The following is an 11,296-nucleotide window of genomic DNA, read 5'->3' on the forward strand; positions in this document are numbered from 1 at the left end:
TATGATTCTTATTGCATGTCTACTCTACTCCATTGTCTCATTTGAAGAAATGATTGAGTGAATTTGAGGGTGACATACCACATGCATTATAAGATGTGGAGTAGCAACAAAGTCCAGATCATATTACATGCTTTATTTTAGCATTGATGTCGATCGTTGTAATTTGTCAACATTGCATTATTTATCACTTTGATTGATACGTATGCGCACTTGATATTTAATATTGAATTTGTGTTGTATTATTTATAATAACTTAATAAGAAAAGAACATTGTCCATTCATACCTTCTAGTCAATTCATCATGTAATTATTTATTATATTTACTATAATAATTTAACATTGAAAGTTGTTCATTTATCTTATCGGCCTTTTTTTTTATTAGAAATATTATTCAATTCAAGCAAGCTATATATATAATAGTACGAACATGGAGCTTGTGCACACAAAATTTTTGTTGAAGCTAGAAGATTTTACCCTCATTATTCCCATGTAGATAAGTTAACTAACAAAATTAGATTTTAAGATAATTAATTAATAAATTAATTTTAATATTTATAAATAAATATATTATGAATATTAAGGAGCTAAATATATTTTAAAGGATAAACTACGTGACGGGGCCAGGCCCAGTTCAAGTCCCCCGTCCAATAGGAAGCCGCCTAAAGCTGTTCTTCCGATTCGCCAGTCGCCACTGCCAATGGGTGGCAACTGTTGAGCTCATCTATATCTCCAATATCCAATTCCGAACCAGACCTTCGCTCCAGATCTCTCCTCTCTATTCTTTAAACCGAGCCAAAAGTAGAAAAATCCAATCGAAGCCAGGGAAATCAATCCTAGTCCTTGCGCCGATCCATGGCCGCCACCAGCACCCCCTGCGGTCTGTTCTCCCGGGCTCTGTTCGACCCCCATGCCACCGCGTCCCGCGGCCAGCTCCGGCCGCGCTCCATCTGCCTACCGTTGTTTCCGATTGTGCCGCGGAAGAACGCTTCCTGTTATAGTAAGTCTGCGCTGCTCCCGGATCAGCTCATTCTCGACTTACCGCTGCTGCGTTAAGTTATGTACCTTCATCTGTTTGATGATTTGCCTATTAGTGCAAAGCCCTGTAAATCATGATATAAAATTTGCAAGTTAGAACATTTATGTGCTTTCTTGTTTATAAGTTTCCAAAATATTAGTTTTTTAAGATGGAAATTTGCTTGGAATTAACTAAACTGTAGCTTCATTGGTCGGAATTTAGGCCGGCCAGCATCAAGGAGTGTCATTGCAATGGCCAACGAAGGAACACCTGCTGAAACCTCAAGTGAGCTTCCTGAAATTGTGACGACCATAAAGGAGGAGGTATAAATTATATCTTTATCTTGTGATTGTTTGAAATCGAGGGGATTATTGTGCGAACTAGAATTTGTATAAGAATTCACCGACACTTTTGAAGGACAGTGGAACAAACTTGAAGATAAGTATGCTGTGGCTTCTCTTGTATTTGCTGGAATTATCGCTCTATGGAGTGCCACCGGCATTATCTCGGTGAGCAATGATTGGAAGCAGTTAAATAATTTGTGGGTTGCACATATGGTTGTTTCATGGTGTTTTCCCCCCCTTATTTCTCATATGGACTTTCATGTGTCTAAATGACTAAATCTATGCAGGCAATTGATAGGCTGCCTATAGTTCCTGGTGTTCTTGAACTTGTCGGAATTGGTTACACAGGGGTATGGTCCTTGACTTAGCTCTGTAAAAATTAGGTGTTTGTTTTGGTCCAGGGCATTGCACCATACCAGAAGTAAAAGTGAAGTTTTGTTACTTATTACTCAAGTTCTATGGAAGAGACATTAACCCATATTTTAGGGAGGGATATTATCGAGTAGTATGTCCAAAAATAAAAAATGAATGGATAGAATCTAAAATTGTGGACCTTACCCTCTGCATTTTAATTACTATAGTTTGGCAAGGAAAAATTCATCTAATTTCTGCACTTATCCTAAAATGATCCTATATATTCATGTACTCGACTAACAAATTTCTCGTACTTAATCAAATTTCACACTTCAAAAAATGTGTGCTTGATGGCACAATAGAACTACTCATGGCTTAAGTATTTCTTGCTCATGGTTACTGGAGTTGGCACTTGTGCTTAATTTGTCATATTTTGATGTATAGACTTTAATTCCAATATGTTTATCAATGATGTTTATTAAAAAAAAAGTTTCTTTCTCATACTTATTATCTTTTATTTGTCAATTTACCCATGCAGTGGTTCATATACAGCAACCTGATCTTCAAACCTGACAGGTAACATTCAAAGTCTCAAAAATTTGTGCTTAATTCGCTTTGCTTGAAGAACATTACTATTTACCTTTATTTGCACGGAAGAAAACCTTAAGCCTAATGGTTAGAACTTAATTCCTTCACAAATTTAATTCTTTCACAATCGTTCAATAAGGGAGGAGGAGGAGGGTTGCGTTAGGTTGCCAGCCAGCGTCAAAACTATGACAAATATTCAATGAATGGATCCATTAAACTATTATGCTAATGCTGGGTTGTTCCCCGGAAGGAACACGTTGCAGGGTCCGACTATAACGTCTCAGCAAGGACCGCTACATCTTCAGAACTCGGGTGTAGTGCTAAATATGTAAGAGTTCGCGTTACAGGGTCCGCTGTAACATCTCAGCAAGGACTGCTACATCTCCATGAGAACTTGAGTGTAGTGTTAAATAGGCAAGAGTTCTCACACCATAGGTTGGATAAGAACAAATATGATAGGAAAACTAATAATCTAAGATTTGGAACATGGAACATAGGAACTCTCACTGGAGGTAGTAGATATGATGATTAGGAGAAGAATTAGTATTTTGTGTGTACAAGAGACAAAATGGACAGGTGAGAAAGCAAAGATGATAGAGAACTCGGATTTTAAGTTATGGTACACTGGATGGAAAGAGTAAAGCTGGAGTGAGTATTATTGTAGATAGTTTATTAAAGGATGAAGTTGTAAGAGTAGTTAGACAAAGGGATAGAATTATAAGCCTTAAGATAATAATGGCGAAAGAAACTATGAACATAATTAGCATATATGCACCACAAGTAGGATTAGATGAATCTACCAAATCAAGGTTTTGGGAGGACTTAGATGAAATATTACAAAATATTCCACCAAATGAAATAATTTTAATAGGAGGGGATCTAAATGTGCATGTCGGAGTGAAAAATGAGGAATATGAGAAAATACATGGGAGTTATGGGTTTGGAACGAGGAATGAGAAAGGGAAAACTATATTAGATTTTGCAATAGCATATGACCTTATATTAGCTAATATATGTTTTAAGAAAAGAGAAGAACACTTGGTCACATTCAAAAGTGGGAATAATAAATCGCAAATTGACTTTCTTATGGTTAGGAAGAAGGATAGAAATATTTGTAAAGATTGCGAGAAAGCTTAACTACCCAACATAGGTTAGTAGTGTTAGATATACGCCTCAAACATAGTATCAATAGAAAGAAAATATATACGATTCCTAAAATTAAGTGGTGGAAGTTAAAGGATGGAAAACAAAATATATTTAAGGAGAAGGTATAAGTACAAGCATTAGGTGAAATATACGATGACTCTAATACAACATGGGATAAGATGGTATCAAAGTTAAAAATAGTAGCTAAGAGTGTACTCGGTGAGTCAAAGGGACATGCACCACTAAGTAAAGAATCTTGGTGGTGGAATGAGAAAGTACAAGAGAGAGTGAAGAAAAAACGAATAGCTTATAAGGAATTATATATTTGTAAGAATGAGACAAACTTAAAAAAATATATAATAGTCAAGAAAGAAGCTAAGAAAGTAGCGAGTCAGGCAAAAAATAAAACTTTTGAACAATTATATCAAAAATTGGATACAAAAGAAGGGGAAAGAGATATTTATAGAATAGCTAAAGTGAGAGAAAGGAAAACAAGAGATCTTAGCCAAATAAAATGTATTAAAGATGAATGTAATAGAGTATTAGTAAACGATGGAGAAATAAAAGAGCAGTGGAAGATGTATTTTCATCAACTTTTTAATGAAGGTTTAGGTGACCAACTTAACTTAGGTAATTTAAGTAGGTCAAATAAGCATAGAAATTTTAATTTTTATCGTAGAATTCAAACTTCAGAAGTAAAACAAACTTTAAAGGAGATGCACAATGGAAAAGCCGTTGGACAAGATGATATTTCGATAGAGGTATGGAAGTGCTTAGGGAAACAAGGTATTGAATGACTTACAAAATTATTTAACATGATATTGAAAACGAAAAAAATGTCTGATCAATGGAGGATAAGTACTCTAGTTCCCTTATATAAGAACAAGGGAGACGACAAAATCTGTAAACTATTAAACTAATGAGTCATACTATGAAACTTTGGAAAAAAGTAATAGAAAAAAGATTAAGGAAGGAGACCACAGTGACAGAAAATCAATTTGGGTTTATGCCTGGAAGGTCGACAATAGAAGCTATACATCTTCTTAGACAATTAATTGAAAAATACCGAGAGCAAAAATAAAATCTACACATGGTATTCATTGACTTAGAAAAAGCTTATGATAGAGCTCCAAGAGAAATTATATGAAGAATTTTAGAAAAGAGAGGTGTTAACATAACATATATTGAACTAATTAAGGATATGTATGAGGATGTAACGACCAGAGTAAAGACTTCAAGCGGAGTAACTGAAGCATTTCCAATAAAGATAGGGTTACATCAAGGATCAGCTCTAAGTCCTATCTTTTTACACTAATTATGGACGAACTCACTGCGCACATTCAAGACACAGTATCATGGTGCATGTTGTTTACAGATAATATTATTTTGGTAGATGAAATATGTGAAGGGGTAAATGCTAAACTAGAATCTTGGAGGGAACACTGGAAGGGAAATGTTTTAAGCAGATTAAAGATAGAATATATGGAATTTAAGTTTAACAATATTAGAAGTAATGAAACAATTGTTAATATAGGAGAGAACGAGTTGTCCGGAACCGAGAGATTTAAATATTAGGATCATTTTTGCAAAACGATGGAGGGATTGAGAGAGATGTCTTACATAGAATACAAGCAGGATAGGTGAAATGGAGGGGAGTGTTGAGTGTTTTATGTGACCGTAAAGTACCTCTTAAACTTAAAGGTAAGTTCTATAAAACTGCAGTTAGACCTACTATGTTATATGGAGCTGAATGTTGGACTATGACTCGAGCACATGAGCAGAAGATGAGAGTTGCAGAGATGAGGATGTTAAGGTGGATGGATGGACATATGAGGATGGACAAAATAAGAAATGAGAACATTAGAGAGAAAGTCGGAGTTGCATCTATTGAGAAAAAACTCCGAGAGACATATTTAAGATGGTACGGACATGTACTTAGACGACCAATAAATGCTCCAGTTAGGCGATGTGAAACTATGATAAACATGCATATCAAATGAGGAAGAGGAAGATCAAAAAAGACTTGGTTAGCAACAATAAAACAAGATAAAATTTATTTAAATATAGATGATAATATAACAGGAGATAAAGCTCAATGGCGTAAAAGGATTTATACAGCCGACCCCACCTAGTGGAAAAATGCTTGGTTGTTGTTGTTGTTGTACAATCGTTCAGTAAAATTATTATATTAGATTTTCTGATAAACTAAACCAAGCAATATTGAACAACATCATTTTATCCTACTTTCCTTTCTTTATTGCTAGGTAAAGGTACGCATAATAAATTTTCATTCTGGAGCTTGAAAGTCTTTTAGTGGGATGAACTCAACTAAGATGGATTTGATCATGAAATGTTTGGAGAGACCTATTAGCATTAGAAACAAGGCCAAAAAAAAGGAAGATAAAATGACAATGGCAATTCTGCATTAGGGATGATAAAATACCCATGCTGGTGGGATCAACTTTGGTTCTACATTTCTTTTGTTTGGTATGCCATACAATCTTGGTGGTGATCACAACCATACACCATGGTGATTTGAATATCACTCTCTAATACTTGACATCAAAGCTTATATAATTATTGATTCAATTCAATCATTATTTCAACAAACTTATTCATCTATTGACCAACCACTGAATATAAATCTCACTGGTTACAAATCAAACAACAAGTCGATTCTCAGATTTTACGATCAACAAAAATAGGTCATGAATTGCCATATGAAATGATGAATCAATTCACCAAATCAATCATACAAACAACTTGAACCGTTAATCCCAAGTCTTCTTAGGTAATCAGCCAATGACTCAAAGCACAACTTAAATCATGAAGTATAAATTATAGCAACAATTAGCTCATACATAATCTCAATTTTAACCTTTATCTAATCATCCATAGAAACATGAAGAATTATGCCTCCTACTTCAATATGAGACACTTTAGGTTAAGTTTTACTTGGGTGGAAAGAAAGGAGGGGAGTGGAAGGAGAGGGAGAAAATAGGAATATTGTACACAAATCATTGGCCACTCTTATGCGATTATGTGTTATTTTCTATCCTTGTCCCGTTCCCCTCCTAGTTATTCAGCCAAGTACACTCAACCTGATTGCAAACATCACAAACTGCTCTTCAACAAGTCAACCAATTCCTAAGCATATATCAAGATGACATCTCAAAAGAAGGTTTCATAACCTTACACAAACATGACAATGCCCCACAATATCATATGACAACATAGAAACACCAATCAAATATAAGACCGAATTAACATTTATCCAATCAATTGATATTTAAAGTCATTAACCAACAAATTCAATGCCAAGCAAAAGTCCACAAGAATAACTCCAAGCACCAATTCACACCTTGAGTACGTCAAGCTGTTGAGGGTACTAATATGAATCCTTTAACACATCCTAACCTTAAGCTCTTGTATCGAATTATCATGTTTCACTTAAAGTCAATTTGTTAGCATATCCTAACCTTAAGCTCTTGTGTTATCTTGGCTATATATGGTGAACCCTAAGAAAGGGATTCAACTACTAGTTTAGATCATAAACATAATAACAAAATGAACCATATCTATAAAGGTAATACCAATTCGTAGAGGATCATGCATAACCAACCAACAAATGAAAAAGTGAAGACTGAAGCCAAAATACCACTAGGATACAATAAGAAATCGTGTATTTCTTTTCACCAAATTTAATAACGAACTTCCATATTTATCATGAATGCACCTAACTATTTCTACCATCGTAGTCCTTGAAATGGTGGTTAGATCTTATATGGGTTGAATATTGGGTTACGAATTGAGCACATAAGCAAAAGATGAGAGTTGCATAAATGAGAATGTTAAGGTAAATATGTGGACATACAAGGATAAATAGATAAGAAACGAAAACATTAGAGATAAAGTCAGGATTGTACCAATTGAAGGAAAATTTTAAGAGATGCATTTAAGATGGTATAGATACGTGCTTAGGTGTCCAATAAATGCCCTAGTTTGCCCCCATGGGCGTAGTGTAGTGATAAAACACTTACGGAAACAAACAAGAGGACCAGAGTTCAGTTGAGGGAGTTGCATCCATATGCTCCCATCTCTAATCAAGGGAGTTTCCTTGTGCACTACCATCTCCAATTGATGGAGCAATATGAGTGAAGTGTATTTGTGTCAATCAAGTATATGTGTGGACCAATGATCTTAAATATCATGGGCAACTATTTGTCAAAATCATGAACCCTATCATCTATCCAGTACATCATAAGAGATGATTATTAGCAAAATTATTAATGTTATAATATACATGTAAACATAATCAAAATCTTAATGAGTAAGTGTTCAAATCTTAGCATAAAATGATTCTAGCGACGTAGTCTGCACAATTATCTCATTGTTATCAAATAAATCATTTATATGAAATTTTGAATAAAATGTAACACAAATAAAGGTGGTACCATAGATTACAAATCATAATATGAATCACAATAAGCAATAAGGTCAACAAGGAAATCATATTATACATATGGAAGAAATGATGAGTTATTTAGCAACCAACACCAACTTGACAACATACATTTTTTTATTATGCCTTTACTCTTTATCACTTATCTACACATGGAAACTTCGCTTTACTAGAGTTGATAATTCTATAAGAGAAATTATAATAATAAATCTAGTTAATCCACAAACTATATAACACATGCTTTTCTGCACAAACAAAAATAAAGATAATTCTAACTCAAGGACAAGATGTCACAAGCAACAAGATATACGGAGCAAGGTTTAAAATTTCGACCCGTGCCGAGGTTTCGGTCCGAGACCGGAACGATACGGTTTCGGTATCGTATCGTGCCGTGCCGATACGGTTTCGGTAATTTTACTTAAACATTAAATCAGTAAAAAATATAAAATAATTAAAATATATATATAAGAATACAAATTTGATTTAATAGAATTTTATAAAAATTATTTTTTTTAGAATTTTAAAGAATTTTTAAAAATTTTAAAATAGTAAAAATAATTTCAGAATATTATTTAATAAAATTGATTATTTTTTTAAAATTTTAAATATATTTTTTTATATTTTATATTTTATATATAAATTTTTTTTAGAATTTTTTGAATTTTTATATTTTGTTGGGATAATTTAATTAGGGTTCATGAAAGTCTCTTTAAAATATCTCAATTAAATAGGAATTATTTAATTTATTTAAATTATAATTTTGCACAGTGCTGTGCCCGCGACCCGCGCCTGCTCCCGCGACCCAGCGCCTGCGCGCGTGCCCGCGACTCGCCCGCGACGCCTCCGACGGCGCCGGAGGTGTCCGGCGACACCTCCGGCGGCGCCGGAGGAGTCCGGCGAAGATTCCGGCAGCGCCAGAACCGTCAGTGAAGTTTTCGGCGTCGCCAGAGACGTCGCGTCGTGACGCCTCCTGCGCCTGCGACACGCTTCAGGCGCCGCGAAGCTTCCGGCGACGCCGGAAGCTTCTGGCGATGCTGTTCCCGACTCCTCCTGGCGCGTGACGCACGACGCACGACGCGACGAAACCGTCGCTCGTCCGGTGCCGGTTTCGGTGCGCGGGCGGAACGGTAAGTTCCGCCCATTCCGCCCGGCACGGAACGAAATTTTGTTCATTGATACGGAGTCAAATCCATCTTAACAAATCAATTGTAGCATCTTCAACCAAACTTCTGAACTTGAAAATTCACATATCACCATTTCTACACATCAAAACACACTAAATAATCAAGACAAACTGACTACTGACATACTCTTGCTTCAAGCTGGGCTTCCATCAATTTCATCTTTCTTTTAAATAAAATACCTCTTTTAAAAACGAGAGCAAAATGAACATCGAGATAATAAGTAGATCTTTGATTTCAATGTTAATAAAGTCATTATTTCAAGAAATAAAGGTTAAGGGCCCTTTCTATACCAGAAGAGAGGCATCCTCATCACCTGAAACAAAGGGATTTATCATGGTTCCTATCATATCCAACAAAACCCATGAACACACTAAGAGATATCCAAAGAGAAGGGATACATATCTACCTTAATATATGGTCACTACATAGCTAATTATAGGTAGAAATCATCACTTGATCTTTGACTTGCTGCAGAGGAATAGTTTCTTCCTATGGCCAACACACAATAAGCTTAGTTGAGCCCAGCCCACTAAGTTACCAACGGACAAGTAAGCAAGAAAAAAACTACCTATTAAGAGAATAGAATAATGCAAACCGCTAGAAAAATGTTTGGTTGGAGGAGCAAATCCAGCATTATAGAATTTTGCTAGCTTCCATAGTCAAAGATAAAGGGGTTCACAAGTCATGAATTCGCTAGATGTCACCCTTATGCCGAACAGAGAGACTCGACGCTCGACTATAAACAATATCTACAATGCCCCTACTATGATCAATGGGAGAAGAGCATTGATGCGTCGATAATGGAGATTGTTGACCAGTGGTGTTATCCTACTCACTATCAAAACCACTTAGCAGCCACACATCCTTGTTGTAGTCATTACTAGCTGCGGGATCACTAGAGGTGGATGCACATAGTAGAAAACTCTTAGGAGATCACCAAGATGGAGAGATTGTGCAGTAGGGCTATGGATGGGCATGCATTGTAGAAAAAGGTGATTACGTTCACCCCAGACACCCCTCACATCCCATTCCCAGGTTATGTGAAGGGGAAGTAAATCACGGGATCAGCTTATAGTCGACCGTCAAGTTAGCTAGGGGATGAGAGAGTATGGATGGGCATGCATGATTCCACGAGAGGGGTGATTGTGGGGCTACTCTGGTTCAATTTGGTTTGAACCATCAATTGGAGTCTTCATCAAGCCCTCAACATGAATTTCAACTAACCCAAACATAAGCACACTAATTAGGAGACTTGATCAACTACAAATCAGCCCCCATATAATTTGATTAAAACTTCAATAAGGATGATCAAAGCAAGTCAGTCAGTTTAGAAACAAAAAATTATTGAGAAGCATAAATTTGTACTTCACCAAACCAACTCTTTTTTTTATTTTATTGCAAGATGGAACCTTTGCATTCTGATTCTCATGCTTTCATCATTATCCCTTTTTGGTCAAAAATTGACTATACAAGTTTGTCTCAATTATCTGGATTGTCATTCTTATTGTTGTGATAATTAGTAACGTTTACAGGAGAATTTAATGCCAGTCAATCACATTATATCCTTGATATGCTACTAAATGTAATTATTTTAGCTTAACAAATCAGTCACTATCAGAAATTAAGTAGAATTTCTTATGAGAAGTAGAATACTATTCAACCAGAAAAGATTCATTGACACATTCTTCGTGACAATATATTTAGAGAAGCTTTGCTTGAAAAAGTGAAGAGCACCTATAGCGACATCATTGGGAATAACAGTTGACTGCAAAGAAGATTGATTCTATTGAATCATGAGGCTAACCGATGAGATCAATGCTCCCTGGAAGATATGTTCTCGAGATATGTAGTAGAATATTTCATGTTCCAGCATAATGTATATTTCCTGGATAAAATTCTTGTTTGCAATGTATCAATTACACTGAAGTAACTTATGAATTTATTTTTCCAAAATTTTATAGTTTAGGTCTTTGAGGATGTCTATAAGCAATTCAATAAACTTAAAAAGGCTACATATATGACTTCGCCTAATTGTAACAAACACCATTATTATGATCCACTCTTACAGGATTTGTCTTATCCAACTCAGTAAGCCAAAAGGTTCACTTAAATCAGCATTCTTCATCACAAGGTAGGGCTGCAAGGTCAAAGACAATGCCCTAGCTTATTCTGAATGTTTAGCTTAATACAAAGGCCGTCACTA

The 11,296-nt window shown here is 35.5% G+C and overlaps 1 protein-coding gene across 1 annotated transcript; it reads left to right on the forward strand.

Annotated features, from left to right (window-relative positions):
- The first annotated feature begins 670 nt into the window (after positions 1 to 670).
- LOC121989345 (protein CURVATURE THYLAKOID 1B, chloroplastic-like) lies at positions 671 to 11,046 on the forward strand. The gene is made up of 6 exons (XM_042543331.1): positions 671 to 997; positions 1,238 to 1,338; positions 1,438 to 1,524; positions 1,647 to 1,709; positions 2,252 to 2,289; positions 10,798 to 11,046. Exons 1-6 carry the CDS (start codon positions 853 to 855, stop codon positions 10,856 to 10,858), a joined length of 495 nt encoding a protein of 164 aa, XP_042399265.1. The 5' UTR covers positions 671 to 852; the 3' UTR covers positions 10,859 to 11,046.
- The last annotated feature ends 250 nt before the right edge of the window (positions 11,047 to 11,296 follow it).

This window comes from Zingiber officinale, chromosome 6B (genome assembly GCF_018446385.1).
Source record: "Zingiber officinale cultivar Zhangliang chromosome 6B, Zo_v1.1, whole genome shotgun sequence".
Taxonomy (NCBI): Eukaryota; Viridiplantae; Streptophyta; class Magnoliopsida; order Zingiberales; family Zingiberaceae; genus Zingiber; species Zingiber officinale.